The following is a 17,978-nucleotide window of genomic DNA, read 5'->3' as shown; positions in this document are numbered from 1 at the left end:
GTTAGTTGGAATTTTGCTATACTGTTTTAGTATAGTAGGAAACCTTAGAGTTTTTTAAAAATGTTTTTTGTAGAGATAGGATCTTGCTATGTTGCCCAGGCTGGTCTCTAGTTTCTGTCCTCAAGTGATCCTCCCACCTGAGCCTCCCAAAGTGCCAGGATTACAGTTCTGAGCCACCATGCCCAATCAGCCTTCTTACCTGAATTATTTGTTATGGTTCTTTGCCAGGATATATTTTACCTAGCTGATAACTTTTAGTCATGTCAGTTTATTTTTTTCATATACTTCTTCTTTTTTGCTTAAGTATTCCCCATACAAGTGTCTCTCTTGTTATTAAGCAAATAAATCAAGTAAGTGGATTTTAGAAAAAGATAAGATGGGGCCCAGTACTTCTGTATATATTAACCTCTTATTTTTAATTGGCATTTTTTGGGAGCTCTTGGTATGCCAAATACTCTTGTAAAGTCTACAGATAACACTTTCATGTAGTGAGCGTAAAAACTTTTTAGCATAGGTTGTAATTATTATCTGTTTAACAGTTGAAGAAACTGAGGCACAGATAGGGAGAATGGCTTGCTCATGGGTACACAGCTGTTAAGTGAAGGAGCCAAGATTTTAAACATGGACAGCCTGTCTTGAAACTCAGGTTCTTAACAATTAGGTTAAACTCTGTACAGTTACAACAAATGTAGACTTTAGGCTGTATTTAGGCTATATTTAGATGTTTAGGCTTAAAGTGAATAAAGAAAATACTTGATTGAGAGAGGGGATTGTATTTAATAGTTGCATAAGGAAGTTAACACTAACTTGCTAGTTCTATATATATTATGATAAAGACTGTTACTACTGTGATTACTATTCATATTAGACTTGGATAATTATCATCATTATAGCTATTATTAAAAAGCAGCTAGCATTTTTAGAGCACTTATGTGCTTATCATTTTGCTAAATGCTTTACATGGTTTCTTTATCTCTCTTCTAATCCTTATAATAACCCTGTGAGGTAAGTACTAATTTCCCCATTTTACAGACGAAGAAACATAGATTAGGAGATATTTTGTAATATATTCCAGGTCCCATGGCTAGTAAGTCATGAAAATTGAAACTCAGCCAGTTTTATTCCAGAATATTTGTTTTTAACCTTTGAGACATACTGCCTCCCAATTAAGTATGTTAGATAAGGTCCACTGAGCAGTGTGGAAAAGGTAAATCAATTCCAGGGGAAGCAGATTATATAGTCCTTTATTTTTTTCTGAATTTTTTTTTTTTTTTTTAGTTTTTAGTTTTAAGAGACAGAGCTTCACTCTGTGGCTCAGGCTGTGGTACAGTGGTGTGATTAGAGCTCTGTAGCCTTGAACTCCTGAGCTCAAGTGATCTTCTCCCTCAGCTTCCCAAGTAGCTATGAGTACAGTTGTGCACCACCACATCCTTATAATTTTTTTTTCTCTTAAAGCCCTGAGCTTACTTCTCCACGAGCTAATTTAAAACATTTTTTTGTAGAGACAGGGTCATGCTATGTTGTCCAGGCTGGTCTCCAACTTCTGGCTCAGGCCCCGTACCCCCATTTCTGTAATTACAGGCGTGAGCCACTGGACTTGGACAAAATGAAATTCTGTTCTTTCTGTTTTCATTGTAAGAAGGAAGAGCTGCTCATTTATATATGTGTATGTGTGTATACACACACACGCATACACACCCTTGTTTGGTTATCAACCAAAGAAGTTGTTTATATGTTTACATTCTTAAACAGTAAAATTTGTGATTGTGGGAAATGGGTATGGTGATCTGTCATTTTCATTATATGTGATAGTCCCTAATAGAGGAATGGATAGCTAAATTTTTCAATAGTTAGAATATGAAAGACAATACATATGAAAAAACTGAACATAATTTGGAATCACTTTAGGATTTTGCACTACCTCAAGCATGTTTATGACACTAGATTTTTATTATGTGATTGTGTAAGGCAATGCTAATCTATAGCTATTTGTGTTTGGGCAAATTTTTAGTATGTGATTATTATCTTAGCTATTATATAATATTTGGGGAGAAGAATATAAATGGGAAGATTTTAAGAATATTTTAAAGAAATGATAGTCTACTCAAGGAAAGTTGGATTTATGTTAATATTTATGATGTTGAAATGGAATTTACATAGTAGTAATGTCAATCTGGTTAAAGATTATGAAGTTCTAAATTTCTTAAGATTTTGTTTTATTTAATTATATTTGAGAATTAAGAGATTTCTTACTGCATTCCTATTTCCATTTGGAAAATATAGGAATGTTAACATTGATTTTTATACTTTGGCATGGTAGGAAGTTAGGTGATGTTTGAAAAATAGTTGCAATTTGAGCTAAAATACAAAAGTCATCCAATAACGATTTATTTTTATTCTCGGCTACCGTTTCTTTTTAAGGTATGTAAAATTTCACTGATGGTTTTGCTCCTGTTTTTATAGCTGCATGTAGTCTTTATTTTCCTTCTTTCTAGTATTATTTTAAGTTGGTTTAGAAAGAGCACCAAGAAACTGACCTGATTGTACACGTACACAGTAGTATTTATATGAACAGTATAAACTCTATAAATTTATTTTATACTAAAACTCGCTACTTAGAATACCTTTAAAATTGTAGCACCATATAATTCTAATCTTGTTCTGTTATTCGTAGTCTGCAGTGCATAAGTTTTCTTCTGAAACGTATATCATAGTTTGACAATCATTGTTTACACGTAATTTTCTCTCTTTTTATTACAATGCTTCCCCAGCAAGGACAAGTTTGGAAGGTTTGCAAAGCTTTTCACCTTCCCTCTGCCCGCTTGCCCGCTTTCAGATCAGTTTCATGTTTCATAACTTCTCTTTCTGCAATCCACAACATAGCCATAGTAAACAATGGAAAACTATAAAATTGCAGTAGTGTATTTCCTCACACATGGCAGACAGATGTAACTTTTCAAAGGACACATCCTTTTTAAAATGCAATAAAAAGAAGTTAAATAGAAATGTTATAATTTTAGTAATTCCCTAAGGAATAACATCTCGCTAGCAAGCAGTTAATTAAATGTCACGTAATGAAACAGGAACAGTATTCAAGATTATATTCTGTATTGTAATAGTTCAGGTAGAAAGTTCTTTCTAATAATAATATCTTACATTTGTATAGTGCCTTACAGTTTACTGCAGAGAATGCTGTACTGCTGATACGGTCAAAACGTAAACATATCCATTTGTTCTGTGCTTATGATATATAGAACAGATGTAGATTCATTGTTTGAAGTGCTGCTGGTATGATGGAGAACAGTGTTGTAACTCAGATGTTCAGGGAATGAGGCAACACACCTTAGCACTATAAAGACAATTTTAGCAGCTTCCAGTTTTTTTGAACTAGGGCTCTTGTATTAAAATGTTTAAAGTGCATGAGGAAAACATTTTGGAAAAAACATTTAAACATAAGCTTTTATTTTATAACACTTAGAAAGAAACATGTCTAGTACTCTACTGAATATTTAATTTTGTAATATTTTATTAGCTTCAGATGAATACAATCCTACCTCAAACCAAGAATTTTTTTTCTTTTTCTTTTTTTTAGGTTTGAGCTTTTTCCTTCACTGCTGTTCTGCGCTAACTGCTTTGAAACTTTCCATGCATTTTTTTCAGTAGAAGAACATCTCTGTACTGTCTCCCATTGCATATTTCAGCTGTGACAATCCCTGCACTTTGCCTATTCATTTTATCACCTGCTCACCAAAAACAATAAATATCTCTTTAATTTCTAATTGCAGATTTGCTATTTTTGATTTTAGAAGAAGGGTGCATTTCACTTTTTTTTATTACTGTTGTTTTATAGGCATGTGGAGACCCCAAGGCAAAACCATCCTACCTTATCGACAAAAACCTGGAATCTGCTGTGAAATTCATAGTCAGAAAATTCCCTGCTGTAGAAACCCGCAACAACAATGTAAGTTATCTAAATTTTTCTATTACTTGATTTTAACCATCTTTTAGAGAAACAGTGTTCAACACAGTGCTTATAGTAGCTCTTATTTACCTAATTTTTAACATTTTGATATACAGATTATATACCTTAAGGGTTTTTTTGAGACAATATTCTTATGTCTGAGACCGGAAAAAAATAACTCTTAGCGACATTGCCACTTTATTACAGCAAAGATCTTAGATTCCTATATATTTATTCCCTTTCAAATTGCAACAAGAGTAAGGTAATAGATATGTATATATTCCAAATTCTTGTGTGAATACTTGGGATATTTTTGTTTCTTATAGTCATAAACTTCCTGTTGAAGTTAGTAAATGTCTGCATAGAGCTTCTGTTGTTTTAAGTAGTTAGCTGTATTTAGTTTTAAAATGTAGTTGTTTTTTCTAGTATTTTCATAATTGACAGAATGATTTCTAAAGATTAAATAGTACAAGTAAATGATTGTGTTAGGGTATTTATTATCCCCATATTACTTTTCATGTGGGAAAGTTTTTTCTTAGTATACTGAAGAATGGTCATATTCAGAGTCTTCCTGATATGTTTACACATCTTTATAGTAATTTTTATGAATAACTACTTTTGGGAAATTAGAGTTATTTTTTGCCTCAGTGTGGCATTTTTATATAAATTTTGACTCAGAATCTTTCTGCCTGTCTTCTCTTTTTATTTTTTTCTCTGATATTTTCTTGTTACTATCTTTGCTGCCTCTTTTGCTTTACATACAAATGTAGTTTAGAAATTTCCTCTCACATATGATCTTCATAATTTTGAGAAGCTCTGTTGAAAAGATATATCGTCAGCTGGTCCAAAAATAGTGAGTTATCTCAATTGATTGTTCGCATCAGTTACAGATCCAGCTCCTTGTTCTACTCTTTGCCCCCTTCTCGCTACTGCACTTGACTAGTTTAAAAATAAAAAGATACATTGTCACCTTTTTGTTTTCTCAAATCATGTATGTTCGTTGAAGATTTGTATTTAGCCTGTTGATACTTTTACTTAAAAACACTTCCATGTAGAAAGAAAATGCTAGTAAGAACTAGCTAGTAAGAACTAGCATAATAAAAATAAGTCAGATAAAGTGCTTTTTAAGGCATTTTTTAAAAAAAATCAAGTTGTGTTTTTGGGGAGTACAGGTTAGTAGAGGTTTCATAAAAGATTGTTTTTGTAGAGACGAGATCTCACTATGTTGTCCAGGCTGGTCTTGAACTCCTGGGCTCAAGGGATCCTTCTGCTTCGACCTCTTAAAGTGCTGAAATTACAGACATGAGCTGCTGTGCCCAGCCAGAAATATTGTTTTATAATTATATCAATATATTAAAGCATTATAATTAGTTCTTGATTGCAAAATAGGTGATTCAAAACTGGCACTTCTTAACACTTTTATTTGTGTGGAGAACTCTTTTTTAGTTACTGACATTAATTGGCTACCTCATCTGAGAGATTATATACTCACTCTAAAAGAGAGATTTTGTTATGAAAATCTGTCTTAATTTTATATACACTTTTTCTTACAGCTCATAAAATTTCTGACATAAGCTCTTCAGAGAATCTTTGAAGCTTAGTTTACATATGTGTTTGTGTGTAAACTTATATGTGAGAATATGCATTGTTCCTTAATATTAGATCTTTCCGTAGAATTAGAAATATCTGGTGAAACAACAGTAAAATTGTCTGTTAAAAGACCAATTGAGCATCTGCTGTTCTTGATATGCCGGGCAAACTGTTTATTATCATGCTGTTGTTTTTTGTTTTTTAATAGTTTTACTTCTCTAACTTTTGAAGCACAAAATCGATATTTTTAATAATAGTTTTATTGAGATATAATTCACATACCATATAATTCACCCATTCAAAGTGTACAGTTTCAGTGTTTTTTAGTACATTCAGAGTTGTGCATCCAGTACCACAGTTAATTTTAGAACATTTTCATCACCACCCAAAGAAACTTCATGCCCATTAGCAGTTACCCCTGATTTCCTGCCAACACCCCTGCCCTAAGGCAACCACTGATGTACTTTTTCTGTCTCTGTGCCTATTCTGAAGATTTCATCAGGAATAATATAATATGTGGTCTTCTGTGACTGGTTTCTGTCATTTAATGTAATATTTTCAAGGTTTATCCAACTTGTAGCATGTATCAGTATTTTGTTTTTGTTTTAAGAGACAGGGTTTCACTCTGTCACCCAGGGTAGAATGCAGTGGTGCCATCATAGCTCACTGTAACACCGAACTCCTAGACCAAAATGATGTTCTCACCTTAGCCTCCTGAGTAGCTAGGGCCACAGGTGCGCACCACCATGCTCAGCTATTTTTAAAAATTTTTTAAAATTTTTTATCCAGATGTGGTCTGGCTATGTTGCCCAGGTAGGTCTCAAACTCCTGGGCTCAAGCAGTCTTCCCACTTTGACCTCCCAAAGCGCTGAGATTACAGCTGTGAGTTGCTGTGCCCAATCTTCATTTCTTTTTATTGCCAAATAATACTCCATTGTGTGGATATATATTTTATTCATTCATGAGTTGATGGATGTTTGGATTGTTTCTACTTTTTTGCCTATTATGAATAATGTTGCTATAAACATTTATGTGAAAGTTTTTATATGGATATGTTTTCATTTCTCTTGGCTTTATAAACCTGTGAAAGAATTGCTGGGTGGTGTGGTAATTCTGTGCTTAACCTATAAAATTGATTGTACAATGTTGTTGAATGTTATGACTTACTTGTAGTATTTACTTTTTTTTGTTTGCAAAGCCTGAGTTTTTTCATATTACCTTTACAACTATTCTTTGTAATGCTACTCTGTTGTTTTTTTTACCTGCTGAAGTACTATGTATTGGGCATATATAAAGTCTTGTGATCTCAGTTTTGATCTGGGTCTGCTAAAATTTTGGTGAGAAGTTCCTAGCTAGCTTGGATCAGGACATGTGAGGTTTCAGTTTTATTATTATTTTTTAACTTATTGAATTAGTTGATGGAGCTTAAAGACTGGAAAAGATAGTAGCGTCTGGGATTGATAGGAGGCTGCAGATTTCTGGCTACTAAGTGCACTGTAGAAGTGGTATTGATATCAGAGTCTTTTCTTTCTTTTTTTCTTATTCTTGTGCTTTGGATTATTATGTAAATATGTGAAACAGAACATGCTTACTTTTTCTTAGGGACCTAGGTTATTACTATTTCTACTCTGATTCACGTCTTACAAGTAACACATGTCCCCCAATTTCAGAAAAGGTACTCATAAAAACAGATTTCTGGTGAAAATGCAATTTTTTTTTTTTTTTTTTTTTTTGAGACATGGTCCTGCTTTGTTGCCCAGACTGGAGTGCAGTGGAGCAATCTCAGTCCACTACAACCTCCACCTCCTGGTCTCAAGCAATCCTTCTGCCTCAGCCTCCCAAGAAGTTGGAACTACAGGGGCACAACCACCACACCTGGCTAACTTTTTGTATATTTTGTAGACATGGGGTCTTGCTGTGTTGCCCAGGCTGGTCTCAAACTTCTGGGCTCAAGTGATCCTCCCAGATTGGCCTCCCAAAGTGCTGGGATTACAGGCTTGAGCCACCACGCCCAGCCTCAAAATATTTTTTTTTGAAGTTTCTAAAATGGATTCTTGCAAAATTCTGCTCTTATCTTGCAGCTAAAAAATTGTTCATTTTTTATTTTGTTTTGTTTGTTGTTTGTTTTTGTTTTTTTTTTTTTAGTAACTGCCCTCACCTCCATACTTTTTAATCCCTTTAGAATCCTTGAGCACATAATTATTTGATATGCAACAAAGGAAGGCACTGCTGACAGGTAGCAGGATTGGTACATAACATGACTTCTACAGTGATGATGTTGGACTCTGTTGAGTCATTTTTACTTTCTTGTTTGTGACCAGTTGTAACAAGTTTTATATTTCCAATTCTGGATTTAGGGAAAATCTAGGACCAAGGGATGAAGTTTTTTCCTTGGGTCATGATGTTAAACTAAATGCCTCATATGCTTCAAAGCAAGCTGATTAAATGAAATTCAAAATGAATAAAAGCCATACCAGTTTTATAATTATAGCAGCCACTTGTTATCTAATGTATGCCAGGTTATGTGTATTAATAGAGTTGCTCATTTAATTTCAGATTAAGCAAAGTATTTTTGAGCTGAAAGATTATCTAATTTATCTATAATATAAATGCTTTCATTATTTTGAAAGTGTAACTCTCAAATGAAATTTGTTTCTCGTAGGTTTCTTAAGGGTACATGGAGGGGAATCTGTTATTTTTCTGGATGAAGAAAATAGTAGAAACTCCTTTCTTATTTTATTAACACATAAAGATTATTTGGCTCAGGAAACCTAAAAGGCAATGTAAGCAAATGTTCAGGTATAAAAACTTTTCTAATTTTTTTCCAATATTTAAAAAAATTTTTTTTCTCTTTCCTATATTGCATTACACCTAAAAGGTAGTTTGTGTTTTTTACAACAGTAAAAATATTATCTGGCACAATAGTGTTGTTATGGAATTAGCCTATTGCACATTTTAATGTAAAATTTTGGATTTGATTTCCAAATTAATGAGGAAATGATAAAAATTACTATCCTATATATGTTGAGTTAGATCTTGAAGTCTTTAAGAATAGGGACATTGCTGGCGAGTAGAGTGCCACAGGAGTGATATAGGGATTCTAGACTAGGACACAGGCTGTTGTTGAAATAATTTGAAAATTATGTTTTCCTAAGTTAGAGGAATCTTTTATGTTATAGATATTATTTATCCCCTCTCCCAAGGAACATAGAATTATAAGATGTTATGTAAAACATATTTTTTATTTAAGTAGCTTATAAAGTTACTCTAGGAAAGACAAAGCAACTCTAAGTGTAACAATCAGCAGTAAAGTTGGTTCAGAGGCGTAGCAATAGAGCCTTTTAAAAATGTTTTATCCCTAGCGCCTGATACATAAGAGGCACTAAATAAATGTCCCATTAATGAATGGAACTATTTGATACACTCTAACATAACCAGTTTTCACTTGTATTCAAACATTGCCTTAGATTTATGTCAGGACCTGAACTTATCCACACTTTTTAAAAGTTATGGAGTTAATTTTAGCTAAAAAAAGATCATACTTTTTAGTAGAACTATTCAAATATATCGTATTAACGGTATTATTGAAAGTAACCCAGAAATAGAGCAAGAGTCTCAGCTCCTAAAAACATAAATGTGTTTTAGGGGTGGGGTGGTGGAATTGGTGATAGGTGTAGGGAGGCCCTTGACACATGCATGCACTGTGGTTTGGTACGGACTTAGAAGGAAACGGTAGGCATATTTAACTCCTTAACTTGTCTTTAAGAGGGCATTCCTTGTTTTGTCATAACTCCTATTAAGATAGTAACATACTGGTTAAGAGGATGGACTCTGGATTCAGTAAACCAGAATTTGAGTTCTGGTCTTTCCACTTATTAGCTGGATGATTTTGGGCAAATTATTTAACATCTTAAGGTATCATTGTTCTTTTTTGTTTTGTTTTTTTGAGACGGAGTCTCGCTCTGTTGCCCAGGCTGGAGTGCAATGGCATGATCTTGGCTCACTGCAACCTCTGCCTCCCGGATTCAAGCGATTCTCCTGCCTCAGCTTCCCGAGTAGCTGGGATTACAGGTGCCTGCAACCACGCCCGGCTAATTTTCTATTTTTAGTAGAGACAGGTTTCACCATGCTGGCCAGGCTGGTCTCAAACTCCTGACCTCAGGCAATCCGTCCGCCTCAGCCTCCCAAAGTGCTGGATTACAGGCATGAGCCACCGCACCCGGCCAGGTATCATTATTCTTATTTCTAAAATGGTGATAATACCAATCTCAAGGAGTAGTTCATTGTTTCCTAAAGCACTTAGTACAATGTGTGACAAATTGCTCTTGAAGAATGGAAGCTGTTAACATTTACCTCATTGACTTTTTGGTCTACTTTGCTGGCTTTTCTTCTGGGTACCCTTTAAATGTGGGTATTCCTAAATGACTTCTCCCCCCGTAGTGTATATGTATGAAAACACTTACTGCTGTAGCTTCAACTAAGTACATATATGATCTCCTATATTCTGTGCTCTAGATCAGGGTCCCCAACCCCCAGGCCACTGACAGGTACCAGTCTGTGGCCTGTTAGGAACCCGGCTGCCCAGCAGGAGGTGAGTGGTAGTATACTAAGCTTCATCTGTATTTACAGCCACTCCCCATCACTCACATTACTGCCTGAGCTCTTTCTCCTGTCATATTAGCAGTGGCATTAGATTCTCATAGGAGTGTGAACCCTATTGTGAACTGTGCACGTGAGGTATCTAGGTTGCGAGCTCCTTAGGCGAATCTAATGCCTGATGATCTGTCACTGTCTCCCATCACCCCTAGATGGGATCATGAAGTTGCAGGAAAGCAAGCTCAGGGCTTCCACTGCTTCTACATTATGATGAGTTGTGTAATTATTTCATTACATATTATAATGTAATAATAGAAATAAAGTGCTCAATAAATGTAATGTGCTTTAGTCACCCCAAACCACCCTCCACCCCTCCGCCCCAGTACATGGAAAAATTGTCTTCCATGAAACTGGTCCCTGGTGCTAAAAAGGTTGGGGACTGCTGCTCTAGAACTGAATTCTAGCTACCCCTTTGGACAGCTCCACAAGCTAAACAGAAAACTTTTTATCCAATATGGAACATGTGATTGTCCTACCTTTTTTTTCTCTTTTGTGTTTCCCCCCTTGAGCTGTCACCATCCACTTGGTTATTTAAACTAGAACCTTCAGAATCCCTTTTGACTTGTAAAAAATATCAAACTGGTCATTTACGACTTGTCCGGGTTCCCCGCTATAGTGTCATTTGAATTTATCCCCTTCAGGTCTACATTTCCTGCTGGGACAAATGCCATGTTAATCCAAACATTGATTTTTATGCCATCCAGTCTCTCCTACTTTCGCCCTCCCTTCGTCCCTCCCTCCAACCTCCACCAGGGGAAGCAGAACAAAACAAAAAACCAGGGGAAGCAGAACAAAACAAAAAACAATCACTTTCTCTGTGGTACCCCACATCTGCATCTTCCTGGACCATGCACTCATCTTTGAATCCCTGTTGACTGGCATGTAGTAGGCCAACAAATAAGAGTTTGGTTTAGAAGGAATCACCTTACTGTAAAATAATGTAAGTGGGAGTTGTAACAGCATACTTCATCATGAATAAATATATATGCCCTAATGGAAACTCAAAGGAATATTTGGTCCTGACCAATTAAACATTGCCAGGATTTAAGGAATTTTGATACAATGAGAATTAACTGAAATGTCAATGTTCTTTTAAAAAGGTGTCATCGGTATTGAGTTGTTAATGACTCTTAGACATGTAAAAGTCTTTAATTCTATCTTGAACAAACAATAAATAAAAGAACTCCTCAGGAGATGCAAGTAAGCCTTGCTTTGATATATTTGGAAAGTAATTGAAATAGGTCAAATAGTGGCAGGGAATTGCGTCAGCACTGGTGACCTACCTAAAGTGATTTAAATTTTTTGTTTTTTATTTTTGCCCAAAGAACATGAATACATGATAATGAATAGTCCAGAAGAATTTAGGATGAAAAGTGAATATCTCCTAGTTTACTTTTTCCCACCCTAGTCATATTCCTCAGAGGGGCCTTCTATTTTTAGAAGTTCTACAGGTTACTGCTAGAACTATAACAAATATGCTTATTCCCTTATAACTTCAGTTACCAACTTTAGACAGTCTCTCTCCTATGCAACAAAAATGAGGATTTAGCTTGCTCAGTTTACTTCCCCTTACTTCCCCTCTCAAGCCTTTTTCCCAGTGTTTTTTGTTAGTATTTTTGGATCATTGATTACTTCCTTTTTTAACTTTAATATAGTTTTTTTTTTAATATCCTCACCCTTGGTTATTTATCCATTTATCCTTTTGTTTTCATGTTGTCAAAATTGTTAATGCTTTTTTTTTGGTTCTGTAATTATACAGTGTTCTGATACTATATTTATTATATGTTGGTTGAAAAAAATTAAATATTAGTAAAGGCCTGAGTGCTTGGTTTGCATTTCTTCATTCCATTGTCACACTTTCGGCTGTAAGATGAATAATATATTTAGCCTTAAAGAGAAAAGGAATCTCTCTTCCTAAATTCTGTCATTTACTTAAAATTATTTTAGTTTCATAGTTATACCACGACTTTCTGAAATTATAGTTATAAGCCTTTTTACTTTCTTTAAATTTATTTGGCCTGATAATCATGTCACCTTTTTATAATTTTTTTTTTTTTCCTGGAGCCTACTCTCCTCTAACCTTCTTTCTAACATCAATCTAGATAATTTGTAAAAGCCTGCTGTGTAGCTTTCATTATGGGTTATATTTTTGTCTTCAGTGTAATGATTTTACCTGCGCTTTTCCACTGAATTTTCATGAGTTTGAGAATCCCCTAAAGTTACATATAGAATTTGTGTGTGAATGAATTATTAAGCTTTTTTTCATATTCTCAAGGGTGGTCCTTATGATCCCAAAACACATCTATTTTAAAACATGTCCTTTCTTATCCTTTTTATATAATTACCTGTGGTTTCAAAATATTATTTTGTGCATCTTATGTTTTATATATTTTTGTCATACTAAACTATATTCATAACCTCTTCAACTCAAAAGAGACTTTCTGCTTTCCTGGAAATGAGGCTGACAATGAGCATTACACTGGGGTTCCATAGCATAGCCTTCAAGTATGTACATTTCTGGCATCCGTAGTCATTTTTCCATACTCTTCAAATTTCCTGAAGTTATATCTTGCCTCTAAGTGTTAGTTTTTCAGCTTTCAAACAGTTGTTAGTCCATTTTGCTGCAGTGGTGATTTTGATGCCCTTCATAGTAGCAGAGGACATTTTCACTACCTAATCACCTATTGACCTTTAACTTTGGTTTCCTTGGTCATTTCTTTGGGGCCTTTAGCCACTTTTAACCTTGTACCTTTTAAGTACCTTTAGCATGTTATCTTCTCATTGTTTCTTCATGTCAGGTTCAGTACTACCTTTTGTCAGATCTAAAGTTAATTGCCAAGATTGAAAATAACACAGTAAAAGCTACAGTGGAATAAATAACACATGTTGCAGAGTACTTACTTTCTTTTATTCTTCGTAGTACTCATCTTGGCCAAGAATATTTTAAATAGGTACATTAATGGTCCCTGGCCAAGAGTATGCAGGCTAGTATACTATGTTAGTTCCCATTGTCTAGTGTAGGATAGAATGTAGAACCTAAGGAAAATATATTTGCTTGCTTTATTTTTTTAAAGGAGTGTTGTATTTGGGGAAAGTATGTTTATACTTTCATTGAACAAATGGCCATGTTTCTTTTGCCTCTGGACTTTTTTTTTTACTATCTGGAATAGTCTCTCTTTCCCATGTTCTTTCACTAGGCTAACTTGTCTTTCAGGTCTGTGCTTAGATGTCATCATTCAGAGAAGCTTTCCCTGACCTTTCCAAATTAGTTTAAGTTCTGCATATGTGTGTTTCCATCACATTCTCCACTGATTATTCATTTATTTATTTAAGTCCTTTATTGAGCGCCTTCTATGAGCCAAGTTCTGTTCTGGAAGAGAAGATTCCAGCAGTGAACAAACAGAAGTCTCTGTTCTTATAGAGGTTATATTATGTTGAACAGAAATAAATAATGAACAAATAAGAATGTAATACCAGGTAAAGAGTTCTAGGAAGAACAAAGCAGGGTAAACGCATAAGACTAATGCCTGGCAGATATAATTTACTTAGGGTGACCAGGAAAGGCCTCACTGAGAAGAAAGCATTAGGGCAGAGATTTGAAGATATGAGGGAGTGAGTTTAGCTAGGGAAGGAGCATTGTGTGCTGAAGGAACCGCAGTTCCAAAGGCTCAGGTGGGTGCATGCCTGGCATGTTCAGGAGCAAGGAGGGCATTATGAGCAGCGTAGATGATTGAAGGGGACGGTGGTAGGACATGAAGTGCCAGTGGTTGTAATGAATAGGCAGATCATATAGGGCTTTCTGGACCATAGTGAGGACCTTAGCTAAATACCCTGAGTGTGTTGAGATGCCATAGGAGGGGAGTAGTAGGGGAATGAAGTGATATGACTGTGATCGCTATGGCTACTCGGTAGAGAATAGTCTGCAGGAGAGCAAAGGTGAAAATAGGGAGAATAGTTAGGAAATTTGCCATCATTGAGATGAGAGCTGATGGTGGCTTGGACTAGGGTGGTTGAGGTGAGAAATGTTCAGATTCTGGATATATTTTTGAAGACAGAACCTATAGTATTTGCTGATGAATTGGGTGTTGGGTGTATGGACAGTGAGAAATAAGACTTCAAGGTTTTTGGCTTGAACACATGTCAAGATATAATGGGGTGAGAGAACAGGAGAAATAGGTTTGGGGTAGTGCAGTGGGAGTAGTACAGTGAATGCAGTGGGGGAAGTACCCAGTAGCTCAATATTAGACATGTTAAGTTTGAGAGGCTTACTGGAAATCTGAGTGGAGATATTAAATAGCCAATTGTTTATATGAATCTAGATCTCAGGTTAGGTTTAAGCTGACAAGTTGAAGAAGATTATTGAGGGATTTGAGAGAGAGAGAAAGGAATGGAATAATCATCTAGGACAGTAGGAAAATGAATTGACAGAAAAATTTGAGTAGTATTGCTACTCAGTTATGGTCAATGATCATGAAATCAGGTTGAAATCAGAGTCAGCAAAGTATATGCTTTTCTGCTACTGTAGGTTTTATCAGACATTTACAAAAGAGGGAGGGAAGGGCAAGGCAGTAATTATAATGATGGGCCATTTAAAGTTAAGATGGATAAGAAAGTAGGGGGCCTGGGCACAGTGGCTCATGCCTGTAATAGCACTTTGGGAGACTGAGGTGAGTGGATCACTTGAGGTCAGGAGTTCGAGACCAGCCTGACCAACATGGTGAAACCCTGTCTCTACTAAAGAATACAAAAAAAAAAAAAAAGAATAGCCAGGTGTGGTGGCGTGCGCATGTTTTCCCAGCTACTTGGGGAGGCTGAGGCACGAGAATCACTTGAACCTGGGAGGCAGAGGCTGCAGTAAGCCAAGATCATGCCACTACACTCTGGGACAGAGTGAAACTCTGTCTAAAAAAAAAAGCGGCATAAGAGGATGAGTGACAGTAAAAAGATGGTAGACTGAATGGATAGGAGGTCCCTCTGTGTTGAAAGAATTTGTGGAGGCAGAGTATTAGAGATTTTAAGTGGGAATTATTCTCCCAGTGATGCCACCTCACTTTGTCTCCAAATCTCCCAAGAACAACAGATGTCCAAAAAGGCCAGACAGAAGCCAGGATAATTTAAACATCAACTTTATTCCTGTTTACAGGCTTGAGAAAACTTAACATCAGCTGTCATGCCCTCTGTCAGTATGTATTCATGTACCAAAAATCATTCATGGGTACCTACTCAGTGCAGCCTCTCCTTTAACTTCCCTGTTTTGCTCAGCATTTTCACCACTCTTAGGAGCGCTGACCTTTCTTATTGTGGTCTTTATCACACTAATATGTAGATTTTGTTTTTGTTGTTACCCTTTTCATGTTATTGCCAGTTGGTGAAAACCTTTGTCTTGAAGGGAATATGGGAATTGATCATAGTAGTTTTTCGCCATCTTTAAACCTTGCACCTAGAAGTTAATCAGCTTCAAAAACTGGATATTTACCTTAAAAAGAACAAAAAAGCCAACCAAACCAAAAACAAAAAACAATTGGGAGTTCCCTGCACACCTATATACACATCCCTCACTAGACAATGAGCTTGTTTAGGGCAGGGTCAATACTTTATTCATAGTTTTTCTCAGCTTCTCCCACAATGCCTGGTAATATAATAGGTTAAGATATTTGTTGTCTAAATGAATAATATGTTATTACGGTAACTCTTCACTTATCTGTACTTTTCATGTCACTCGCCTCTCTGAATCACATCTCAGAGTTAGGAAGAAAGCAATTCCACTTCTGGGACTTACCCGAAGAGAAATGAAAATATGTCTACCCAAAGACATGTTCATAGCAGAATTTGTTATTCATGATAGCCCCGAATTGGAAACAATTCAAATGCCTATTAACTGATGAATGAATAAACAAAATGTAGTGTGTACATTTAACAGAATACTACTCACCAATTAAAAGGAACAAACTACGATAAACACTATAACATGAATAAGTGAAGCCAGATGTAAAAAGCTGCATATTGTCTGATTCTCTTTTATAGGAAATGTCTAGAAAAGGCAAGCTTATTGATACAGAGAGCAAATCAGTAGTTGCCTAGGGCTTGGGAGTAACAGCAGGATTAACTGTAAATGGGCACAAGGGTTTGGGATGATGAAAATGTTCTAAAGCTGGATAGAGTGAATAGTTTCACAACTCTAATTTACTAAAATTATTTTTCACTTATGATGGGTAAATTTCATGGTAAGTAAACTGTACCTTAATAAAGCTGTAAAAAAACAAATGATTTTGAACAACTAGAAATGTATTCTAGAATAAATGAAGTTTATTCAGAGAAAAACATTTTGGTTCTCCTATGACCAAACTTGTTGAGTCCGGTTAGGCAAAATTGTAACAAGTATATTTTCTAACACACTGTACATTAAAAGGAACTCTCATCAGGAGCAAATGATAATTGATAGAGAAATAAAAACTCTTAAGTATAGCAGGCAAGGACCATTTAATGTCAGATTATCTTGTACAAGTCAGTAGCATCTGAGGCCATCTTGACATAAATAAATCTGTATAATTATCAATTACAATGAGGACATCTAATCAGTAAGAAAAGCTTGATTTATGCCTGGTCTACTGGTTTTGAAAGTAAGTTAATCACATATTAGAAAGATTTTTAAAAATTATTAAAATTGAATGTAAAGGAACTAACCTATTTATATTTCTATTTGTAATGGAAAATAGTGCCATCAAATGAGGTAAATTGTATTATCATTAATGCAATGTGATACCTTTTATACAAAAATGTTACACTTGACCAACCCCACTATACCACGGTATATAGTTAGTGATTTTTGTAGTACTGATGATAAAATTAATTTCAAGTTTGCTTTAGTTTGACCATCTATAGTCAGAATCTTAAATTTCCAAAAGTTTTAGCTGAGGCACATTAATGTGCTCAGGTGGTGAAATAGAAAATATTTTAATCTATATTGCTGAACTTGATATTAGTTGTGTCAGTTACCTATTGCTGCATAACAGGTCACCTCTAAATTTCGTGGCTTAAAACGACAGCAGCTTGTTTCTTATGATTCTGTGGGTTGACTGGGCAATTCCTCTGCTGGTCTCACTGGTTTTAGGTTACCGCAGTGCATTCCACTGGTGCATTCTAGGGGATGGGCCCAGCTGAAACAGCAGGGATGCTGAAGTGCCCTTTATGTGATACGATATCTCAGGCTTCCTCACATACAGCACGTCAGGGCAGTGTTCCAAAAGAGCAAAATCAGAAGTTATAAGACCTTGCCCTAGACTTAGAAGTGACTCATTGTTGTTTGTGGTGCTTTCTATTGGTCAAAGCAAGTCACAAGGCCAGCCAAGATGGGAAGGGTGGGGAAAGTAGACAACAGTGCTTAATGGGAGAGGCAGTAGAGTTCTATTGCAAGGAGGTATGGACACAAATTTTAAGTTTTTTTGTTTGCCTTTCAGTTCTTTAATAGAAAACTCTTTGTGCATTGCAGAATTAATTTAAACAGAAGACTAGCAATGTGAACTTAGAGAAACATAACCTTAATTACAAAGTGAAAGGGTTGAATTAGATTTTTTAGAAGTTTAAGTCTGTGTAATTGATTATAGTATAATTAAATACAAATTTTTTTTAGCTTGTCCCTACACTACTTTAATGTCATTGTATAGCAACTTGAATGTTGAAGTGTATTGAAGAAGTGTTTCAAGTTTTGGAATCTCACAGACCCGGATTGGCATCTTACCCTTTTCTGGTCTGTTTCTGTATCTGGAAAATG

General features: G+C 35.5%; 1 protein-coding gene across 4 annotated transcripts in view; it reads left to right on the top strand.

Annotated features, from left to right (window-relative positions):
- NCKAP1 (NCK associated protein 1) overlaps positions 1-17,978 on the top strand; it is a 113,013-nt gene that overhangs the window by 10,400 nt on the left and 84,635 nt on the right. For 2 of the 4 annotated variants that reach the window (XM_054549567.1, XM_054549566.1), the window contains exons 2-3: positions 2,772-2,789; positions 3,851-3,961. In XM_054549567.1, coding sequence (XP_054405542.1) covers positions 2,772-2,789; positions 3,851-3,961 — 129 coding nt within the window. The remainder of the gene's footprint in view (positions 1-2,771; positions 2,790-3,850; positions 3,962-17,978) is intronic. The other 2 variants (XM_054549568.1, XM_002812651.5) reach the window with 1 other exon arrangement.

Source organism: Pongo abelii, chromosome 11 (assembly GCF_028885655.2).
Source record: "Pongo abelii isolate AG06213 chromosome 11, NHGRI_mPonAbe1-v2.0_pri, whole genome shotgun sequence".
NCBI lineage: Eukaryota > Metazoa > Chordata > Mammalia > Primates > Hominidae > Pongo > Pongo abelii.
The sequence above is the reverse complement of the archived record's forward strand: the minus strand, read 5'-3'. Positions and strand labels throughout refer to the sequence as shown.